Source organism: Brachycentrus maculatus, unplaced genomic scaffold (assembly GCF_059751285.1).
Source record: "Brachycentrus maculatus isolate JH-2025_06_01 unplaced genomic scaffold, ASM5975128v1 h1tg000451l, whole genome shotgun sequence".
Taxonomy (NCBI): domain Eukaryota; kingdom Metazoa; phylum Arthropoda; class Insecta; order Trichoptera; family Brachycentridae; genus Brachycentrus; species Brachycentrus maculatus.
In genome coordinates this window covers 211265-236727 of record NW_028281198.1, presented here as the reverse complement: position 1 = coordinate 236727, position 25463 = coordinate 211265, and the positions used below count along the sequence as shown (strand labels likewise).

The window sequence follows — 25463 nt, the reverse complement described above, 5'->3', positions numbered from 1 at the left end:
ACAATAGATGCCTTAATGTCTTGTCGATAAGAAATGACTGCCGGGAAATTTACATTTCAGAGAACTTCGGACTCCCCCCGGACAACCACAGCTTAGTGGAAGGAGCCGTCAACCAGCATTTCCTGATACCTCGTTACATAATTTAAATTCATTTACAAAAAATACAAATCTATTTTAACTTTATATAAAATCGTGCTTTCAATACAAAAAACCTTTATAAAAAAATATTTAAAATATCATACAATACTTAAATTCACTAAAATTAAATTAATTTCTCATAAAATTATATCAAATCATGGTTATCAACTCCTGCCTTCTTTTATATATAACATACAAATTTGTAAAGCCTCTCACCAGTCTGATGATGTCGGTAACGACGAAACCCGGTCGCTGGTCAAATAAAAAAGTGGAAAAGCTAAAAATATTGGTTTTAATCTAATAATAATAAAAAAAAATATTAATTAAACAATAATTATAAATATATATTTAATGAATCCAACAATAAAGAGAATAACGATAGCATTAATTAACTTTGTTATTATTGACATAAACAAATTTCAATATAAATATAAAAATCCTATGTAAAACCACTTTTGAGTTTGTTTACGACTGGTTTCGAGAGTTATAAATGTTATTATCAATAGACAAAAGAATTGACTATCATGAGAACATCAGTAGTTCTCGAAACTTTATAAGTTTATTTTTTTACAAGAATAAACTGAAAAGTGGCCATAAATAGTTCAATGTAAGTCATCACGTTATTTCATAAAGCAAAATCCAAATTAAAGAAATATATTTCCATCAAATAAAGAATAATCTAAGGTTTTTTATGGCCATATTTAAAAACATATTAAAATTGTAAACTAGAACGCATCATTTATTCGAAAAAAATATATTTTTTGCAATATGTTTAATCAAAAGTAATTTATTTCTTGACTCTTCTTTATCAAATATTTCTTAGAGGTTTTCTTTAAAATGTATTAACATTTTGAGTGTGTCCAAATACTTGTTCACAAAATCTGGATTATCTCCAATTACTGGAGTTATTTTCATATTATTTTGTAACATCTCATCAAAGATGAAGAAGAATATGGAAGTCTAGGCATTTACGGGGCTGACGACCGTCATAGGCTGGTTTAAGTGATCACTTAACACACTTGTTACATTCACCAATTCTACCCATTATTGACAACCACACTACTCAAATTCTTGGAAGTTCTATATATATGAACCAATTTAGAAACCTTGTTCTTGAATCAATAGAACTTCACTAGAGACATCTATTGGTGAGATGTAAAGAAGCTTTACTAAGCAAAAACTCTTATATAAGTATGTGAGGTCCGAATCCTGGATTTTAATCACACGCATCATAAATGAAAATCGTATTTTCTGGCGTTTCTCATGTGTGTGATTATAATCCAGGATTCGGACCTCACATACTAATATAAGAGTTTCTGCTTAGTAAAAAAGCTTCTTTATATCTCACCAATAGATGTCTCTAGTGAAGTTCTAGTGATTCAAGAACAAGGTTTCTAAATTGGTTCATATATTGTATATAGAACTTCCAAGAATTTGAGTAGTGTGGTTGTCAATAATAGGTAGAATTGGTGAATGTTACACGTGTGTAAAGTGATCACTTAAACCAGCCTATGACGGTCGTCAGCCCTGTAAATGCCCAGACTTCCATAGTCTACTTCATCTTTGATGAGATGTTACAAAATAATATTAAACATCTTATTAGTTTCGTGTATTCTAGAATATTCAAAGTTAAGCTTGAAGTTGAATAAATCTAAGCTGTTGAAAATGTGTAATTAAATGAATTATTCTCAAATAAAATATTTACGTGAGCGCCATTTTCTTTTTCTTTTGCATTTTTTAAATACACAAATCCCAACGTATAACATTCGCTTCATAAATATTAATGTCACGAATGACCGTAGACCATTTTATATTCCGGGCGTGGGGAGATTATTAAATAGAAAAACAAAGTAGAAACATTCTTTTTTAATACCAGTTCTAGACGCCATTTTTAATTATATTTTACGGTTGGAATTTTCAACGTTAGAATTAAATCTGCTCTAAATACGGATAGAAGAGCAAGCGACTCTAAACCTTATTACAATGTATTAAAAAACTTACTTTTCTCAACCACAGATATTGCCGACAAAATGACAGAGAATTTTTTTTATTATAGAAGCAAATACATCAATTTTTAAAATGTGTGATTGTCAATTGTAGGTGGAAAGGTGAAATTACACTGTGCTTAATGTGATCACTTAAATCAGCTAAGACAGGTCATAATCCTTGCAAATGCCCTGACTGACATATTTTTCTTGATGTAGAAACATCAATAAAAATCTTGATTTTAAATATAACATAATTAGTAGTAGTTGTCGATGATCTAGCAATATTTGAAATACTTAAGAATAAAACAAGACTTTATAAAAATTATACCACTTCAATTGTATTTCACTGGATTTCATCGTTGCCAATATTATCAGACAGGTACGATAAACATGATCACAACTCAAATAAAATAATGTGAAAAAAGGTAGTAAGATATTTAATAAATTGTCTGTTTTTTTTTTAAATTAGAAGTTAGTCAGTTAAACTTCCATTAACGGCTAGAATACTATTCCCTTGGTGCATAGAGCACTGCACTTACTTTTACCGTGGTGTTAGTCAATCATTAGGTATATATGATCAAGGCAATTAATTGGGCAATTAATTAATACTTTTACAGAATGTAAGGCTGAGATAAGCATTATCGATACAATTAAGAAAGGTGTGTTGAGATGGTTTGGACATGTGGAGCGTATGAGTGAAGAAAGAACGGTTAAACAAATTTATGAGGCGAATGTAGTTGGAAAAAGAAGCAGAGGACGACCGAGGAAAACTTGGCACAATCAGGTATGTCAAATACTTGAAAGCGGCCGGGTCAGGAGTCCTAATAATCGTCGGGTATGTATGAGGAGATGCATGAATGTAGAAGAGGCAAAGAATGTTTGCAAAGACAGAGTGGTGTGGCGTTCGATTCTCTCTGCCTACCCCTGCGGGGAAGCGGCGTGATGGTTAGTTAGTTAGTTTAGTTAGCAATTAATTGGGCCTTTCAGATTTTTTTTTCCATTTTTAGGAATAAAACATATTTGAAAGGATATGCATACATATATGACAATAATAAAGAAGCTTTAATATATTTTTTAGGATATTTGTGTATAAAAAAAATTAACATACCAATAATTACGATTAATGGAGTATTATTTTCCCATTAAAGCATTTTGAAACGAGAGCGTATTAAAATATGTTTCATTTCATTAAATAAGAAAAGCTATCAAGCCCACCCCTTGTTTGAAATTTTCATGATACAAACTTTCCTTCGTAAGCTCAGAGAAGGACGAAAACCAATATAAATATATCAGCCCTTTGCGAAGGCATAAAAACGACGATGGAACAATCGATACTATGCTTATCCAGCTATTTGCTTTCCACAAACCTACCGTTAGATGTCACTGGTGTTAATGTTTAAACTGGTCGTGTATTTTTATGTATTCCAGTGGTTCCAAAACGAACTGAAAAGTCAATTACTAGCTCATAAATATATGAGACTTATTAAAAAACAATATTAATATGTAAGTAACTATCTTGCCGCTTCGTACAGAGACAGTGGATAGAATAGAATGCCACTGTTGTCTGTCATCTCGCCTTTTCCACATTCATGCATCTCCTCGCACATAATCGCCGATAATTCCGACTGCTGATCTGATCACTTTCAATTAATTGCAATATTCGATCATGAAAAGTTTACTTCAGTGTTCTTCTGCTTCTATTGTAACTAGATTCACCTCATATATTTCATTATTCATTTATTCATTGTTTTACTTCATTTTTCATGCATTTGTAATTTTTTTTTCATGGCGGGCTGCGCATTTCTTGACGTACAAACTTAATCATTTATGGTAAAAAGATAAGGTGATTGGACCTACGAACAAGTTTTTGAACATTGGAATGAAATGTATGTATATTTGAAGGATACAGATGAGCTTAGAAGAAAAGCTAAACGTAAAGAACGTAATTGTTATATGGAAAAGGAAACATAGCACAGTTTAAGAAACGTTGATAAATTCTCAACACCGCAGCTATCCCGAAGATAGAAAATAATGTCTACCATTTGTAAAAGACAAGATATTGAGGGTTGTTAAAGAGGGGTATCTACCTCCATCCCTTTGTCGTCCACGTTAACAAAAACAAAAGGGTATAACGTATATATTCAGAATCGTTTGTTTACCATACGTATGAATTTCAACCGCATTGGACGGTCAAAGCTCTTCCGCTCATCCAATATTGCCCATCAAAATACAAATCAAATTGCTGAAATTTCTTTATCTCGTAAAATTTATTATCATTTTTTCAAACGAATTACAGTTACTTTCACCAGAAATGTATTATATGTTGGTATTTTAACGTAACTCATTATCAAATAATTATATATAAACTGTAATTATATATAAATAACACAAGACGTTGATACAATGCGATAAATATATAGTTAAAATGAAAGAGAGGAATACATAATGAAGGAATGGAGAATTTTACAACATTTCGAGTGTGTCCAAAAACTTGTTCAGAAAATCTGGATTATCTCTAATTACAGGAGTTATTTTCATATTATTTTTTGACATATCATCAAAGATGGTCGTCAGCCCCGTAAATGCGCAGACTTCCATATTATTCTTCATCTTTGATGAGATGTCAAAAAATAATATGAATGGATAAATAACTCAAGTAGAATTTATATCATTAGCTTAAAAATAAACCAGGTATTTTATTGTACAAAAGACCCAGAAATTTGGCTTATGACATTGCCTAGAACTGTAAAAGATACTGACTGAGGTAAGTTAGCCTAACCTTTAGATCTACATATTAACTTCGAAATCGCATTAAGAGTCATATGCGCTATATCAATTTTTCTTTAAAACCAACATCTGTGTTTTTCTTCGTAGGGTTTTAACACTTTTGCTGAATCTTGTCAGATATTAATTTGTCCTTCGTGGTTTGGTATCTATGTTGTAACATTTCAAGAAACGCCATATATAGTGATAAAGTATCAAATAACATGTAAATCAAGCTACGCGAATATCAAAAAATTTAAAACGATGAAATTAACAAGGTTAGAATGTATGTCAGGACAAACACATTATATTACCTAAGTCTAGAATCGGAAAGAAGAGGTGCGGTGAAGAAATAATAGAAAAGTAAATGATTTGTTGATAAAAAATAAATAATCACATAGTTTATAAAAGTTTAATAATTTTATTAATACCATATAATAAATATTTTTAAAAATTATTGGGTAAATAATAAAAGAAAATGTTTATATTTCCAAAAATTGTAAATTATCTTCACAAATGTACATGATATAAATATTGTCTAATTATAAGCTCCAAGAGAACGTTACGACATTGATCACATTATGTAAATGACTTTTTTTCAAAATTTTAGCAGAGTCGTAGTCAATCATGGGTAGAATGGTGAATGTTACACGTGTGTAAAGTGATTACCTAACCAGTCTATGACAGGTTAAAGCCCTGTAAATACTAAGATTTTCATATCCTTCTTCATCGGTGTTGAGATTTCAAAAAAAGTCATAATTATTATGTGTTTGAGTATGATTTTATTTATTTATTTTTAGTTTAAATCAGATTGATTACATGTTCCAAGCTATGTGTTCCTTCTTGTGTATACTTGAGATTTGCCCGTAGTAGAGGTTGCCCATAGGTCACATGAATCATTGTAGGGATTACAATATCCATCGTAAAAAGCTTAAGAAGTCATTTTGCAAGAGCCTTTGCCAGAATTTAACGTTTTACGGCCAGTAACGCGTAAATCTTTAGGTCGGGACAACTTAGTCAAACAACAATATAGATTCAATCAATTTAGTAAAATGAGTACGTCGCATTGACTTTACGAGCCTCTGTTACTTTTGGCGAATATAAATGTATATAATATATATATATATATATATATATATATATATATATATATATATATATATATATATATATATATATATATATATATATATATATATATATATATATATATATATATATATATATATATATATATATATATATATATATAAATATATATGTGGTAACTGCATTCCTTAACATTCAAGTTTCAGCGCGGGTTCGATTCCTGGGGGATTAAGTTTAATAAATAAAATAAGTTTTTATAAAATTATATTTAAGTTTTTCATTTATGACTTCTTAGTTTTTTTATAAATCACATCTAAAAAGTAAGCTTAAGTTATCATAAAATCGTGCATCTACGTGATGGCTTGATGTACAGTAAATTTATTAAATTAATGTTGCTTTCAACGATCTTTTTTTATTGCACATTCACTTAGAGATCCAAAAGATTTTATTTTGCTAGAAATATGTTTTATTCATACGAAACTTTCTAACTTGCATAAAGTTACATCGAATATTTTTGTTTCTGATGTATCCCTTGCAAGTTTCGAAGTTTTAATAATCTTAGTGAATTTAAAATATTAAGGCAAGGAGTGCAGAAAGGTGCCGTAAATTACACCTTATCATTTTCGAACTGGGAAACTTTTTCACTTAGAAAAAAGACAACTAGATAGTTTACTGTTTGCAAATCCATGGCAAGGGACTTCATTTAAGAATTTAAAAAGAGCTGCTTCAGCGTTGTATGCTTTCATAGCGAGACTTCGTAATTATTATTTTAATGAGTTGAAGTTTTTACGTTTTGCCATCTGCTAAAATAATGGGTACATTTATAATGGTTCAGCTTTGATTGAAGTAATTGAATTTAACGATCGAACAAAACAGTAAAAAAACTCAGACTTGATTTTAAATTTATTAAATTATTTATCTTACAGCTTTATTTATACTGAATATAAATAACTGAGGTATAATTAAAAAGTCTTTATTATTGAAATAATTTAATATTATTTCCTTTTTCTATAAATTTTTACTCGCGCCTCATGGCACATTAAACACCGCAATATTTTCGTGTTAATATTCATATTTAGTCAATCATACGAAAGCAATGTAATCAGTACTATTCTCCATATTTATGAAAAGTAAAATATTAAAAAAAAATGGGTGTAAAAACCCTATTTTTGACAAAACCGTTTTTTTTTAAAGAATTACCATAGAAGCTTTTACTTTTAAACCCTTTTCTGCATATAGAATAGTGAGAATAAAGGTAGATGAGACAAATTTCACGAATACCTAGACTAAATGAATAAACAAGTATATTACTAAGAGGTTAAACTCTTTTTTGGAGAGGAACAGCGTAAATAGTATAAGATTTTTATAAGAACATATTAGTAGCTAATAAATCAATATCTAATTTATTTTTAACTATATTACACAAATATTTGTTTTCCTGGAATTAATTTTACAATTGGCGAGAATCGAACCCACGACTTCAGTTTCGCAGTTGAGCGTTCACCTAACTACAGTACAGAACCTGCTGCAATTGAGAAAAGTAGCCTTTTTGTATTTGTTTCTGTATTATTCTGGTATGTCACCATACATCATGATCCGCACCTTTGTTCAATATAACGTGTAGCCAAGCTCTGATCATGTATCATATATTGGACTTGACCTGACCATCTTATCGATATCTAGCCTCTCGTCTTCCATCCAATGATTACCCAATCTTCCAGATTACCCCCCTTTCTTATAGCAACATTTCCACAATACAAAAGCATTTTTTCTAAAATATTTATATGAAGGTTGGCGTTTCTATTGTACAGAGTTCCTGAAGAATATTTATTTTTCGATAATAATAATAAATGTCGTTTTTTGGCAATGATAATATAAATAATACATTTATTATTATCCGTAGAAATGATTAATTCAATACGTTCCAATGTATTTTTTTTTTGTACTTTTTTTCTGAAATAATTTTACACATAAGTTGAATTAATAAACATAGTGGTATCATTCTATTGTTCTCATGATAAAATCAATTTAATACCATACTTTCATTCGGTATTTTATTTATTTAGTTTATTACATATTTTCATCAAACTAATGAATGAAAATACATATCCTTTTCTGGAAGACATTGTATTTCGATAAAAATACAGGTTGTTGTTAAATGTTCTTTATTTCATACACATTACCACAATTAATACATTTTTCTTTATCACGTGTTTTTTGTGTTGAGACAGGGAAGAAATTTAATGAATATTTATCATTTAAATTTGAAAAACGATATTCATGGGCTCAAGTGAAATTCCACTTTCTACGATAATTTTCTCACTACAAGATGCGATAAAAAAAATTCGTTGAAGCAGTAAATTATGGTCAGCCTTCAAGCATTTGAGATGTTTTCAGAATTTATGAAGCAACCTTTTTAAATTCCTGCTCTCCTTGTACACGCTAATGGATTTATGAGCGCAAAGTGAATTTTCATTTGCTTTAAAGTTTTACCAGTTTAAAGGAAACGACTTGAGCACTGGGGGATGACAATATCCCGGCACGGTTTTTGTTGAATCACCCCGTTTTGGGAAATTTGTGCTTAAAAGTATATTTGAATAACCGCCCCTACCGGGTTTGGATATCACGAAATTCAAAGTCTAAAAAATTTTGAATAAATTTCTCGAATTTTTTCTGTGCTTTGTAACGTTAAATTATTTTGAAGTGGGTAAATGTAAACATATTTCTGATTTTTTAATGTCATATATATATGATGATTTAATTTATTGATATGTTTGTAGTTGTTTATTATTGTTTCTAAATATTATTCTCGTTTATTTCATCTCTTTATAAATACAGTATTTTTAAATGCCTTACTTTTTGTTTTGTATTTTTTTTTACAAAAATACTACATTAATTTCGTTTGGTTAGTGTTGAATTTATCAAATTTTATTTGAAAAGAAAAATACAGGGTCGATATGGAACCTGATAAATTTAAATCAACCATAATAACACAATGTTAGTTTTTTAGTATAAGCAACAAAAATATCGTTCTAACATAAGGTATATGTTTTATAAGCAAGCATTTTCAGTTTTATCTTCAAAAAAAATAAAAAAGGATAAATTTGCATGTCATTGTAATATTTCTATCGTATTTTTCCCATTGATTCTATAGACAAAGAGTAATACAAACATTCTTGAGGTAGTTTTTCATGAATATGATTCTTTATAATGTATCTGAAATAATAATAACTGTGCAAACTAACTCGAAAAATTAAATTGAAATTGCTCTTCAGTCATTAAAATCATGTTTATTTTCATGTTTGATAGAAAATATTGGGCACATGAAATTCTGTTTTTCTATAAAAGGTAGTAAATACTTCAAAATTTTGAATATTGTTTAAGTAACTTTACTACAAAAGCGTTAAGCATTTTATATAAAGCTTATCTTAACTTAATACCCCAAAAAGCATTATTTTGTCTATCTGGAGCAGTTCCTCCGAATTGCCATGTCGTCAGCTATTGTTTTCAATCCCAAGCGTCTATTTTGTACGTTCTCTCCCTTCTTTTACCCATTTATACTAGGCGTGCATACTTCGTATCCATTTGTTTTGGTTCACGATAATTTAATGTGAGAAAACAATTGTTTTTTTGCATCGGGAAATAAGCTAGTACAAACAAAAGCGATCCTTGATTTTAACCTGTCCGGGAGTATAGACGTAAATGAACGTAAGTGCGAATTTTCCTACTGACGTTAATGAACGTCGAAGTCCGTCTGTCTGTTAGTATGATGTAACTTGTATAGCAACGACATCTGTGAATATTTGTGTATAATTTTGTTTTAATTGAAAAGTATTTTTATTTTTATTTTTATTTTTAGTAAACTATTTTAAAGTAATTTCTATTTTTATAATAGATACATCAATTTAATGAAAAAAATTTTTTTCATGTAAAAAGAACCCACTCCCCAGAGAAAGTCGAATATCAACTTTTGTACTCCCGGAAAGGTTAATTGTAACAAAAATACGATTTCTTACAAATGAATTCGTGTTTCAGAATTTTTTGATTAATTTATTTTCCATAAGATTACTGGCATAAAAAATCTAAGAGACCGCAGTATTGAAGAGATTGTAATATTTTTCAAAGAGGGTATGTCTTGCTAGCCGATTCATACGATCAAAGTTTGTATGGACTACCCATTAATATCTTCGTTCCAGTACAGTCTTTTGATACTTTTGGTCAGCAAAGACCTTGTATGAGAATGCCCGTAAATGCGGTCTTATATGTTTGCCGGTAGCAAAGCGTCCATTCTAAAGTCCACCTTGGTGGAATGTTTCTTAGAGTGGTCGAGTAGATTGTGCTGGGGGGATTTTGAATAAGGGTTGATCCCGCGACTAATGCTACTTTAAATTATCTCGTGAGCGCTGGATTACTTTCGAGAGCGATACATTCAATTTTATCGCATTAACCTTTTGTTAACGACTAAACTGTTTATATTTGACAAACGAAAAAAGTGAACGCCGGCATTTGTACCCACAAAATATGCCACATACGATCAATATGGCGAACAAAATGCCAAACCCTCTTCTAGTGGAACGGAAGGTCTGCTGATGACAGTCAACAGTCCGCCTTCTCCTGAGGAGTTTTACGTGGTTTCCTCCCAGCAATGAGCAAATGCAGAGAAGTTCCTATTTGACCCACACTAGATGATCCCTCTCGTTCCCAACACAGATTCAAATAAAAACATATTTAATTAGCTAGAAGAAACAAAAATCCACTAAATGATCTATAAACCTTGTACATAATAAGCAAGGTAAATAATAAATGCAATTCCCATCTAAAAAAAAAAAAAAAATACGATCAATATGTCGGTTAAGTGCAAGTGTGGGAATAATGCTATGGTAATGCTGTATTGTGTTGTTTACATGTTAGTGCAATGATTGTCCTGACGAAGAGACGGTTCGTCATGAAATCATTATGCTAAATCCCTTAACGGTTAATACTAACATAACTACAAAGAAATCACATCACTCTTATTTCGATTAACTTATCCACTCAGTACCGCCCCAAACGTGGGGACATAAAATACAAGGTCAGATAGCATTTGGGGCTTAGTCATTATTTCAAATTTACAATATTTATTGATTATCTGCGTTGCATATGTTTAATATTTAGCGTATTTAGCTACCGTGCTGGAGGTCCTGGGATCGATTTCCAGGGGGGGTTGGAATGAATTTCCTCTCTAATATTTATTCAATATTGCCCTTGAATGGTACCTAAATCACCTGGCTAATCACATTTTCATCTATGTGTTAACGATCAAGATAACACTGCGTTTATATGATGCAGTGCCCTATGCACCATTGGGTGCAGATGAAGGTTTGAATGAGTGAAACGATCCATAAAAATAAATTAATATTTTTTTATAACAAATTCTTAATGTAAAAAAAAGTGGATACGGAAGGTATAATACTTTTTTTTATCTGGCGTGTTAACAACCAAAAGGTGAGTGGTTAAGTAAAGTAGAATGCGGTTCACATTGAGTAGGATTTACATTCGCCACGTGCTTGTTGTAGGAGTAAGGTGTGCATAAAATTTTATGCACTTATAAATTTGTCAACTTTATGATAACTGCAGCAGTGAAGGGGTTAACGACTGTACATAAGTAAGGAGATATTTTTTGGAATGTTTATAATATTGAATGAAAATTTATAAACAAATATTTGAGTAAAATTTAATATAAATGTAAATACGTTATTTTAAAATAAAATAGAAAAATGGTGACTGTTGCACTTTGTAAAATAATCACTTAACAACTCTTTGAGAGGTAATAATTCCTGTAATTACCCAAACTTCCATATTCTTCTTCATCTTTGATGAGATGTCTCAAAATTAAATGAAAAATAACTCCTATAATTGGAGATAATCAAGATTTGTGAACAAGAATTTAGGCATAGGTACTCAAAATATTGTAAAATTAATGTTGTTTTTACCAATAAACGTAAATGACAACTTCTTTATATTTTAAAATCGTAAAGAGTATCATAATAATAAACAAAAGTATCTCTTTGTTGAAAATGTATGAATAAACTTTTAGTATAAATTCAATGAAGATTTTAATTTGAAAGATTTTTTATTATTTTTAACAGCTGTGTCGCCATGAAAGTTAATATTATTATGATGCTTTTGTAATACATTCGTCAGGCAAAATAGCTGTAACAAAAATAATTAAATTCAAAAGAATAGTATTTTGTTTTTTTCATTTACGCTATATACGAGTACAAACGAGTTTAACTTAAAATATTATGGAATTTTAAAAACAAATGTAATTTTTCAAAAAGGCCTATTTTGTTTTTGTTAAAATAAACTTCACGTGAGATTTTAAATGAGATTTAGGAGGATTAGTTTCGTTATATATTTATGAAAAAAGTTTTGCCTTTGAAACGATATCACATTTTCGTCATCTTTGCATACATTCTATCAAAACAGCATAATGCAATTTTGCATAAGCATGAACCGTCAAATACAAAAATCCCTACACATATTATTGCAGCTCTTAAATCTAAGCAAACAGAAAAGTGGCTTGGAAATTTTGACCAGAACGCTATCTTTGAAATGCATAGTAAAAATATCCATGCAAATTGGTATTGCATGTGGTTTCATCGGATTACAATCTGCATCAGCATTTGGGAGAAACATATCGTCATCCTTATCTTATGCCAGTGTGTGCCTGAGAACGGAAAGGAGATGGCAGCAATGATAAAGAATATTGAATAAGCAACTCTTTACCTATTTTCTATCGTTTTTTTCAATGTCATATAACTGCACTTAAGTAATTATTGTATAATGAATTTGCACAAGGTTTTGAGGGTTACTTATCCTTAGAGTAATCTTATCCTAAAAGTAACAACTATTGATGAATTATATTAATTTGATTATAGTAGGTAGATTTTAAATATTTTAGATAGCAACAAAGCATGTACCGTAATTAGATTTTTTTTATTTAACTGTATCAAAATTCTTGTCAAAATATTGTTGAATAACTTGAAGATATTTATGTATTCATTTTAAATCAAACACAGATTTTTTGAGTCTACTAAGTTGTATTTTATTAACAAAAACACATAAAAAATTATATTGCGACAAATTTGTTAGTAAAATACAACTTAGTAGACTCAAAAAAATCTGTGTTTGATTTAAAATTAATACATAAATAAAAATGGAGTTCTACAAATTAAACGCCAAATCAATAAATAAATAAATAAATAACTTGAAGATAACAAAATTCACTGGTTATTTAAGGGAATGAAAAAATCACATATTAAAACCAGTTAACCAAAAAAACTTTTTTTGGATTATTACTTATAATAACATTATTTGCTCTGTACCATATTTTTAAATGACTTGAAATGGTTGATTTTAATTTATTATATATAAAACCCTTATCCGCACCCCAATGGTGCATAGGGCACTGCGTTATATAAACGCAGTGTTATCTTGATCGTTTACACATGAAGGAAAGGTGATCAGCCCTCCGCTTCAGGTACCAGTCCAGGGTAATATTGAATAAATATGACAGTGAAAAAATCACTTATATTTATTTTATCCCCCTTGAGAATCGAGCCCGGGACCTTTAGAACGGTAGCCAAGCGCGCTGACCATTACACTACGGAGGCGGACAAAGTCTTTAATTTAGTCTGTGTTAAAACATATAAACAAACAAAATTGTCGGGAGTTGTAATAATTTGAATAGTAAATTTTAGAAATAAAATACGAGCGTGAACTTTTTATGTAGAACCTTTTATTCACTTTAGTTTCCGTGATATTGTTAAAAATAACAAATGTTCTCAACATTTGAAAAAAGTCTACAAAAGTAGGCATAAAAAATATCCCATAGATCTATCCGAAGGAAACCATTTTCCTTCTATTGCATAAACGCCTCGGGGTTGGAACTTTTGATACAAATATAAATGCACCCAAGGGACAATGCACTTACAGCTGTGTGCAGGGGATGAAAGGACCTATAAAGGGCCTCCCTCACTTCTGTGCACAAGGAGTAACAAGACCTATAAAGGGACTCCCATAGCACAAACGTCCTGGACCATTATCTTTTTAGCTTGAAGCTATGTGAAAGGCAAAGAATACGACGTCAATCTGTTCGATATTTTGTTAACACAATATTTTCTCTTCTTTTATATCATTGTTTTTTTTTTCACATATATATGACAATATTAATAAGAGGATATGACTGTATATGTTCCTTTAAAAAAATATAAACTATTTTACTCATACAAGTATCTTTATGTTTCATTACTGATTCGGCAGTCACTTTGTGGTAATATCTATCCATTTTTTATTTAAATTTTGCTTGGTAATAATAAAAAAAAACTTTATCTTAAAATCTATTGTGGCACGTGTTTCAATGCATTCTGCATCATGTTCAAACCCTGTACGTTAAAAAAGTACTGGTATTAACCGAGTAAACTTTATAAAAAATCTCGTTTTAAAAGTAAGGGTTTATTCAGAATTAAATATCCTGAAAAACGTATGTATATATATATATATATATATATATATATATATATATATATATATATATATATATATATATATATATATATATATATATATATATAAATATATATATATATATATATATATATATAAATATATCTATTTATATATATATATATATATATATATACATATATATATATATATATATAAATATATATATATATATATATATATATATATATATATATATATATATATATATATATATATATATATATATATATATATATATATATATATATATATATATATATATTATTAACGTATGTGTGTGTGTTTCTGCTGTGATATGATTAAACTAATGAAGTTAACACTATCGCATAGTACCAATTACGAAATGCACTACTTGCAAATGTCGGTACATACTCAAGACTAGGGTTACATGTTCTTACAATAAATGTACACTGTATGTATACGGGTAGTAGGATAGTAGTTCAACTCTGGATTCACTTTGTGCAAAATGTTGTATACTGAAGTGGTTCTCCTGTAGTCTAAATATACAATATTGAAACTTCAGCCCTTAATGTCTCAAAAAGCTATTTAAAATTGTATAAAACTAATTACTTCACATGCGAAAAATACGATATAATTAAATTTATGAAAATAGGCATGAAAATTTAAAAAAAGTTTCAAATTTAATTGTATTTTTAAATGTTCAATTTATCTTTTTGAAATGTAATTAAAATATTTACATGATAGAGAATATTTTAATTTATTCCTTGCTTTTTATTATTTTCTTAGATGAGTTTTATAAAAAGATCTTCAGTCATTTCTTTCTACGTATGATTTTACGGCTGAAGAAATTTTCTACTAGATTATGTAGTATAATATATTATTGTAAGAAGTTATTAATAAGCCTGTCGGCCCTATGTCAAACAGTAGACTAAAATCTTTGTAAGCGTGCACCACAAAAGGGCCACATAAACAGGCAAAGGGCAAACAATTCCGAGTAAACGAATGACTGAAGGAAGAAAAGAGCATCCTTGTATACTGAAATTTATTGAGAAAAATTCTAGGAAAAAAATTAAGTTTCTTATTCTGAGATATAATGTTCAAAATTCTGAACTCTTAAAATAAGGAATGGAAAACACAAATATGCGAGTTGTTATTTATTATAAGTTGTGGATAAGTTTATCTTACGTATGGATTTTTTTTATAACTTTATCATTTAGCTTTAATATAATATCTAAATGTGATCCATAAAATAAACTCTACTAAAAAGGAGAATGGAATATTGAGTAAAGAAAAAGAGGTTTGAATATAAAATTTAATCAATAAAATTATTTATGTACATATTTTTTTTCAATAATTAAAAAAAAAAACCTTTTGTTGTGGACTTGCGCTTTTATTCATATGTATGTTTCTTTTTCTTTGCTTTGTTCATCTTATCTCTATGCTAACGAGATGAGCAAAAGAACCAGAAATGTCCTCAGAGAATTGTGATATAGATGAAAATAAATAGGAGAATATACATTAGGAATAGTAAGAGCTTTCGGAAACCTGCTGTTTAAAAAGTAATTTTCTGTTTTAAGTACGTGTTTATTTATTCAAATGTTTTTTTAGTACATGTTTATTTATATTAAATTTAGATTATTTCCTTAAAAAGTAATGTTTGATGTTGGCAAAAGAAGGTAGAAATAGATTGAATTCTTTTGAAATACGATAACCCAGAAAATTTTATTTTAGATGTTTGAAATGTGAAATAAGGAAATAATGTTAAGTTAAGATAAGCATCATCTTAAACATTAAATTAAAATTTGATGAGTGGTTAAGACATATGGAATGAATAAGTATGGAAAGAATGGTAAAAAATAAGTATTATTTTTTGACATCTCATCAAAGATGAAGAAGAATATGGAAGTCTGGGCATTTACGGGGCTGACGACCGTCATAGGCTGGATTAAGTGATCACTTTACACACGTGTAACATTCACGTGTAAATGCCCAGACTTCCATATTCTTCTTCATCTTTGATGAGATGTCAAAAAATAATATGAAAATAACTCCTGTAATTGGAGATAATCCAGATTTTGTGAACAAGTATTTGGACACACTCAAAATGTTGTAACAAATAAGGTTGATATAAGTGGAAATAGAAGCAGAGGAGGATCGACGAAAACTTTTCATGATCAATTACTTGAAAATGGACAAGTCAGTCGCAATATTCAGTGAGTATGTATGAGGAGATACATGAATATGGAAGAGGCGAAGAATTTATACAAAGATGGTGTGGTGTGACACTCTATCTTGTCTGCCTTCGCGAGAAAGCAACGTGGTTAGTTTAATTGGTTATAATTCTACCAATTTACGTACTTAAAAAAGTAATGACGTACTATCACATTTGATATTTTTTAATGAAACATTTAATAAAAAAGAGAGAAATTAATAAGAAGCTCAATAATATATAATATAATAAAAGTAATCAATTATAATAATTTTTGTAAAATGTATTTATTACCTTCTCACCAAGAATACAAGGTTTTTATACTCGTATAAGACACGGTACTATGATTTAATAAAAATGACTTATTTCACGAAAATTTTCCGCTTCAAACTATCTCCGAGGTATTGATATTTTATTGATAAACTATAGTTCAAACTGCTGTGTTTCCCAAGCATTCCTTGATAACCATGAAACGATGTTGAACCCATGTCCCTCGATAATGACAAACCAATGAATTGCGACAACTCTGAGTAATATTGTTTTGAAACTTTTAGGTATATCCAATGGTTCGTCGAAACTATTGTTGATTTGAATTCAATGCCCAGCTTTATAATATGCAACAAATGATAAATTTGGTCTTAATAAAATAAATATCCAAAAACTCTTTAAAATATATTTTTGATATATTTGTATGTATCTTCTTTTACATACCATCTAATAAATCTAAGGACTAACGTCTCTTGTCGATTTCTACATACGTATGTGGAAATACGTTTTTCTGCTAAAAAGCTTCTAAAAGGGTATATCTGTAATCTTGTAGCATCTGAGTTCGGAATGAAATGAATACAAGAATAACATAATAAACGTTATCGTGTTAAAAAGTACCTAAATTAAATCAAATGAAAATTTCACAAATTATATTGATCAGCAAGAAACAAAAAATATTAAAAATTAATGTGAAGGCTTAAAAATTTAGGAAAAAATTGGACAGCTTTAGTAATAACTTTAGATATTAAATAATAAAACAGGTGCCGTAGAGTAGGTAGACGATCAATTGCAAAACTAGCGTCGCGGGTTCGATTATTCCGCTAATCGCGAAACAAATTAAAGATTTTTTTCTTCTTTCTCTTAAACATATAGATAAAACCTTTATTACCAAATTTTAATAATTGAAAAGTATTAAAGTACATTAAACATAATTATTCAGTAAAAACATTTACATAAAATAATCCAATTTATCGTAAACAGAAATCAAGAGATTTGTTTTTTATTTAAATCTCTTTTACAGATGTAAATTAATAACAATATAAAGACTCTTATTAATTGCTTAATTACTCCAAAGATCCCATACTCCAACATTAAAGAAACGCGTGTTAATTTCTATTTAAATCTATTACATGTGTTACGTTTTAAACGTAAAAAAAATGTGCATTATTTTAACTTTATACTTAAAACGAGTTTGAAAACATTAAGAGTAATTAGCTATAGTCAACATTGATATCACTGTCTTTGTGTTATTTAATTTTTTAACGCATAAAATAACCTTTTTTAAATTACTTCATTGAAACTCGTCTTGTCTTGTCTTGACAAAGAAGTTGATTGATTCGAAACCGGGTGATAATAAAATTAAACTAATATAGTATTTAATATCTTGTAATTAAAAAAAAAATACTTTCTAAGTTTTAATACTCTAATTTTCAATATTTTAATAATACATTAATATATTTAGGTTTTGTACTGACGTTAATTGGTGTACCTTCATTTTATTTGATAAAATTACAACTATTAGTTTTTTCCACAAATTATTTATTTTGTCATTTATCTTTACCAGTTTTATGTTATAGATAACCACGAAACCCGGCCACTAGTCAAATAAAATATTTGTGGAAAAAACTATGCTGTTATTTTATTATATTTAATGTATTATATATGTTTTAAGTCACATCGATGGGCATTTTTCGTCAGACACTTTATTTTTAGGTGACTTTGTGAAACTGAAAAATGAACATGTTTAGCATGATACTTGATCTATGTACGAAAAAAATAACATAATTTTGTAAGAACATGATTTTATGTGCCTTTAAGGGGTCAGTAAATTTAAGTAAAACACACAAAACCGTCATAAAAGTCAACAACCTAGTCGTAAGTGGCACTTGGTTACAAAATATCGTATGTCCGCTCGGAACATTTGCTGTAATAATTTTGACTTACAACGTCAAAATACAAAATGAGTGAAAAAATCCCGGACAAGGAAGTTTTCATAGTATAATCCGGAGATCATAAAATAAAGGAGGTAAATGGGTTTTTTCTTTGAAGCTAAACCATTACACAGTAGCTTTATATATTTCTTCTTACCATTTGAGAAAAAATAATGATATATTTATTAATTTTCATCATCTTTTTCTCGAATCCGTTGTTTTTCAATCCTAGGATGGTGTTGCTAGATACCAGAAGAATATATTACTGTATAGTAGAATAAGAGGAAAGACCTCGGACAAACCCATTTCAATTTGTCAAGACTTCTAACAGGTCTACGCGTTTCACTATACTCCTACTCTGTTCTTCTGTTATCCTGTTACTTTTTGCGGTGAATTTATTTTCCTCGAGCCGACAATACATATTTTTCGACTTGCTTTTTTACCCTCTACCGTATTTTCTATTTTACTACATCACCTCGCTATGTTGCAGCGTTGTCTTTATTTTACGATACTGATGAAAATGAAATTAAAATGGACAAAATTCAATTAAATAATTTGTAGTTATCATAACTTCACAGTAGTTATTTCCATATTTTATGTACAAGTTGAAAATCAATTTATATACATGGATATGTTCACATTTTGTTCCTTTTTTGCTCTTTAAACATTTAATGGCAAACGAAATACTGCAGTATTATTTAATGTAAATAGCACTAAGAAAATGTAATATGTCCCATAGATTATTCAATGTGAAACAATTTATTTATTTTTTTAAATATGTCGCTTTTTTGCCCACAAAAAAAACTTTAATATCTTTAAAACGATACCCATAAATTATCGAGTTACCCAAGCAAGTGCGAGTGTGAGCATGTAACCCCGAGTGATTGACCCTACCTCTTTTTCTCCTTTTCGTACCTACTTTCACTCCTCTATTTTATTTTTCATACGCCAGTACTTAATGTCGTTTACCTTGAGCTCTCTCAATTTATAATTTTATTTCCAATAATTTTTCAGTCTTATATCTTGTAATATATATCTCAGAACTCACATATCTTTTTATGATTAGCGACCACTTAAAACCATTGAATTACATTTCATGAGATGTGTTTGCAGAAAATTGATATAAGGCATAATTAAAAATGAATAAATTAGAAAGGTATGTAAGGCTGAGCTACAGATAATTAAAAAGACGAATAAAAGTTTTTTAATGATGGTAATAAAAATGTAATGAATAAAAACTACGAAAGTAAATTGGTCAAATGTGAACGGGAGAACAGAACGAGAACGGCCAAAAAAGACTTGGCACGACCAGATCAATCAAAACATAAATCTGGTGGTGCCAAATGTCTACATAACAGGAGGCATGTATGACTAAATCTAAGGGTGCGAAGGAGACTAAGATTGTATGCCAGTACAAACGAGTGTGGCTTCTATGCTCTCTGCCTACCTCTGCAGATAATAGCTTGATGTTAGCAGTAGTAGTATAGATGCAGTTCTCTATTCCATCATCTAGGTGCAGATATATGTAAAAAAAGTACAACAATACAAAGGTATTTCTTTCACATGTTCATTATACGCGTTATTCTCTACATTACGGAGAAAGTCATAACAAAACGTTGAACAAAAGCATTAAAATCTACTTTAATTAAATTTTCATTTACATTTTAGAATTGTATGTGTTTTGGATAAACTTCCCGATTTTCCTCTCTATTTTTAGTTAAATGTACGCGTTTCTCGAGTGCTAAAAGTCGTCGTCATTTTGAGTAAACCGAATCCTGAGGTGATCATAACGCGAGTTGAATCCATTCTATATTTTTAAGGACGAGCAGTTTTGGAGCGTTATGTGCTGGGAGGTGTAGTTATATAACGTATTTTCCCGCATTATGTACAGTGACATCACTAGCGTGAAAGCCTTCGAACAACACCCTAAGGGAAAGGGTAGTAACCCAAGCACAGTACAAGGAAGGATTAAGGAGATGGGAAATGAAAGCTTTTATATTGTAATATTATCTTTTTCACACTTTTAAAACCGTTTTGTAAGCATTACACGTTAACAAAAAGCTCTCTTTTTAAAACGGAAAACTCTTATTTTTAAACACCCACTCAAATTCAAAAACTTGATTTTTATTTTAAGCAATCATAAATTTGCGTACCTAAAAAATTTGCGAACTTAGTAAATAGATTTAATTTATTTTTTAGAATTATTCTAAAAAGTCTTTTTTTTTATTTGTGTAGGAAGGTTGTTGAAAGACTTAATTTTCAAATATTTAAAGTTCTGTTGGAGTTGTTTGGTATTGCATTTTGGTATTGTGTGTTCATGTTTATATCTCAAAGATGAACTTTTATTAAGATTTAAGTATTTTCACCCTTAAATAGTTGGAGAAAACAGTTTTTTTCAAAACGGTTTGTACTTTTGGGACCTTGAATATTGAAAACAATAATATTTTTGGATAGGTTTTTTTTATAATTAAAAACTTTAAAAAAATTCATGCGTAATCTTCGTAAATCAATCATTTTCATTTTTATACACGTTCTAATGATAAATAACTCTCGGTATTCAATGATAAAAATATTATTTGAAATAAACAACAGAGTCCTAGTTCCAATCCTAATGTGTGGAAGTGAAGCATGAAATTGGTAAAAAAGGATGTAAGTAGATCGAATGTAGTCAAAATGCGATCTCTCAAACGAATGCACTGCAAAATGATGTATATACATATGATATGTGTTCGAATAGTGATAAAATAAAATAATGCGAGGCTGAGATGAGCATTATCGATATAATTAAGAAAAGTATGTTGAGATGGTTTGGCCATGTGGATTAAATGAATGAAGAGAAGACAGTTTAAAAATATAAGGCCAATGTAGTTAGTAAAAAAAGCCAGAAAAACTGAACATGATCTTTTCAAATTTCAAATACTTTTAAATACTTAAATCGGCGGGTTTATATTAAGACATGAGTGAATGTGGAAGAATTTTTTTTGGAGAATTCTGTTCTCTCTGCTTTCCCCCGTGGGTAGGCGGCTTGATGATTAGTTAATTATTATTTATGAAAATATCATTTTCTGTAGTCCAATCAAGTTTATCAGATAGCAGACAAGGTAACAATATTATGTGTTTATGTAACGAACATCAGGTGTAATTTAAAAAATATATATAATATCTAATTCATATCTGAAGTTGGAATCCGTTGACGACCGAAGCATGATGTATAAACAGCCCTCGGGAATGGAAGGGATTGAAATCTCCGGAAAAATTACTGGGAATAACATTTATCTTTTGTTTCTCGGATGAAAGAGTATGACCTAAATTCAGAGTTTCACCCGGGTCATTTAGAAAATTACAAATCATCCTGTATGTAGGTACATTAGATTTTGTAAAATTTTATAGGCAGATGACGTTCAACTGGGCAATAAGCTTTGTGGATTCGATTCCCATCAATTGCAAAATAAATTAATGAAGGATTAATTTAATTTACTCTGGGTGTTTGTAGATGTGGCATTTTCCACATTTATTCTTTCTATCCTACCTGCAAACAAACCCCTAAAAGTAGACGCTACGGGTTATTCAAATCTGAGTTTCTTTTATTTTCAATTTTGACATCTTAAAATAGATTAAGAGGAATATAGAAGTTTGGGCATTTATCTGTAATAAGCTGATCAAACCAGCTTATGATAGGTCATAAGCTCTCTGAATGCCTAGACTTCCATATTCTTCTTCATCTTAGTTGAGATGATAAAAATGAAAAAAAAAAATTCCTTTCATGAAAAATATTCCGTGTAAGTTGTCGCAAGATCCTGATGAATTTTAAATGTAATCAGGATAATATTAAATGAGGCATATCGTAATATCACGGTTGGTTGGTGATTTCGCGAAATTGCATTCACTGTCCAGCGGATGGTCTTCGTATTGCGTTTCCACGTCCAGAATCCTCCTACCGTATTTCCGGTTGTCCGTTCCTTCTTTTTCTTTCCTCGTTCCGGTCTTTATGCAAGTCTTCCGGGTCGCTTTATTCCGTTTGCGGTCATTATTTTCGGTTTCGAGGATTCCAGTGTATTTCAGGGGGAAGAAGATTCTTTAGAATTTGTACATTTAGTAGAGAATTTAGTACTTTTCGGAAACAAGTACATATATATATTTATGGTATACAAGTGCATTCTTGTAACGTTAAAAATGGTTATATTTGTCAGTTATTATTTATGTCTGTAACTGTTTAATTTTGATTAGTATTTTAAATTATTGTTATTGTTGTTTTTTAAATCCTTATCAAATTTGTAATTCTTATTACTTATTTAAGTAAAAATTTAATAAAAATAACTTACTAACCATCACGTCCTTTCTCTGCAGGGGTAGGTAGAAATATTAGAACGCAACACAAATCTGTCTTTGCAAGCAATCTTCGCCTTTTCCGCTCTTTATTTGGTATTTGAAAATGATGCAGAATATATTTAAACACGAATTTCTAAACATTTGTATTAAAAACTTGTATTAAAAACGGACCCTTTGACATACTGGAAACGCCCGAAAACATGATTTAAAATTTTATATGCAGCTTATAATTTGACTGGATTATTTTTATTCAGAACATATTGAGTATTCCCTTATACTTATTCACCAATTTTGAACAAGTATTTGGAGACACGAAAAATGTTATGAAACCATTATTGTGATTTTTATTTTTTTTATCACTACTCCATCCTAAAGAAAACCTTTTTTTGTAGAATTGTGAAACTGCCAATTATTGCAACTTTTTTATGTTTCATCTGAGAGACAATATCAATTAAATGCATTGATTATTTCCGTGCTATGGGTTAAAGGGGAACTCGCAATCTTCAAATTCAAAACGCGAATGGCTGCGCTAGAAGTCAGACGTGTTTTTAGGCGCAATTTCTGTTAAGAATATATTTGGAATGTGACTTTTATAAGAAAATATTCTGAAAAAATGTTGCTTTTTCTTTAACTCCTTACCTTTCAATAACCCATAAATGGTATTTATTTCAAATATTTTTTTTTAATACAAAAACGAAATTTTAAGCAAAATATTCAATTTCGCCAAATGTTACCAGAGTTTAAGGAAAATTAAGTTGCATATTGCAGATTTTTCGCATATTGGTAATGTCCAATATGCGAGCATTAACTGAACTTACTCATGAATGTTTCCTTTTGTTGTTTTTCAGGTCCAGCAAGTCTAACTGGTTTGTCCTCAGAGCTTCAATCACGGCAAAGGTTTCCTACTTTGCCAGAGCGACCCTTTTTCGATGACGTTTCACCGCGTAACGTGACTGCCATCGTGGGCCAATCCACGGTACTTCATTGCAGAGTCAAACACATGGGAAATCGAACGGTAAGGGAAATACATATATTTCGATTATCAAACCGCTTGAATACGTGTAAAAGCTAATCCAAAGAGTATGTACTTTATGTTATTTGTAAAACTTTCTTGTTCACAAATCTGGGTTAGTCCACTACTGAGTTGTTCATATTAACATCTTAATATATACATTGTAAAGTAAAATATGGCACTTTCGGTAATAACAGGGCTTATGATTTGTCAAATTCTTGTGAAATGATCACTTTATCTCAATACGAAAATCATTTCATGACATTGCGTTATTATATACGATATCAAACACAATTATATCGCCCACTCCTTTTAACAACGTCACATATCAAAAATCGTCAATTTTCAGCTGTGCATGTTTTCGGAATGTCCAAAAATGTATTATATCTCAGCAAAAGCGGCATATTTTTAACTTAATATTTACCCGCTACAGAGCAAAAGGTGTTATTTTTGCATTTTGTAGAAAGGTATTGATTAATTTTTTTTTTAAATATGCTAAATATTTTTCAAATGGAGAAAAAACCTTAAAATTTTACATAAAAAGATCTGTTGCACGGTAAAAAGTTCAATAAGTGGCTTGATATTTATTTTTAATAAATTTTATTATATTCTTAAACTTTAAAAACGATCTTCTGAAAAATCAAGTTTTTTGAAATATGACGTTGTTGAAAGGAATGAGCGATATATACCCGATAATTTTGTTGTTTGATTGACATCTGAATTATTCAAATTTTGGAATGTCCACACCATAAATCGTTTAATTGTCACCTTCTTTCACATATGAGATCGCAAAGAGTATTTTATTAATTGAAATGTATATTTGATAAAAAATTACAACTTGTTACTTAAAAACAGTATTTAAAACTTTAATAAATACGTAAATACGTTAACAAGTCCATAAATTAAAGTCTTACGAGTAAAAGATTTTGATTGCGTAGGTACTCAGAAATCTTAATAAACATCTCAATCTGCAAAAAAACTAATTCAAAGTGAAATTACATTTATTTGTGTAGATAAGGTTTATTATACAGTTTTTGTAAGTATATTAGTTTTAAATCTTTGAACACGCAAGCTTACGATTAACACAGTAATTCCCAAGCCTTTTGATATCAAGAAAAGCGTGGAAAATCTATCGCAAAAGTTCATTATACTCTTAAGCCGAAGTTAATTAAACATTTTACGTATATCGTATAATCCGGACTTCTTCCAACGGATGAATTATATTA

At 29.6% G+C, this 25463-nt stretch overlaps 1 protein-coding gene across 1 annotated transcript in view; it reads left to right on the top strand.

Moving 5' to 3' along the window:
• The window catches only part of LOC148302465 (uncharacterized), a 322290-nt gene that overhangs the window by 219589 nt on the left and 77238 nt on the right, over positions 1 to 25463 (top strand). Inside the window, exon 3 of the mRNA XM_088271569.1 lies at positions 24074 to 24240. Within this exon, the coding sequence (XP_088127695.1) occupies positions 24074 to 24240 (167 nt within the window). The remainder of the gene's footprint in view (positions 1 to 24073; positions 24241 to 25463) is intronic.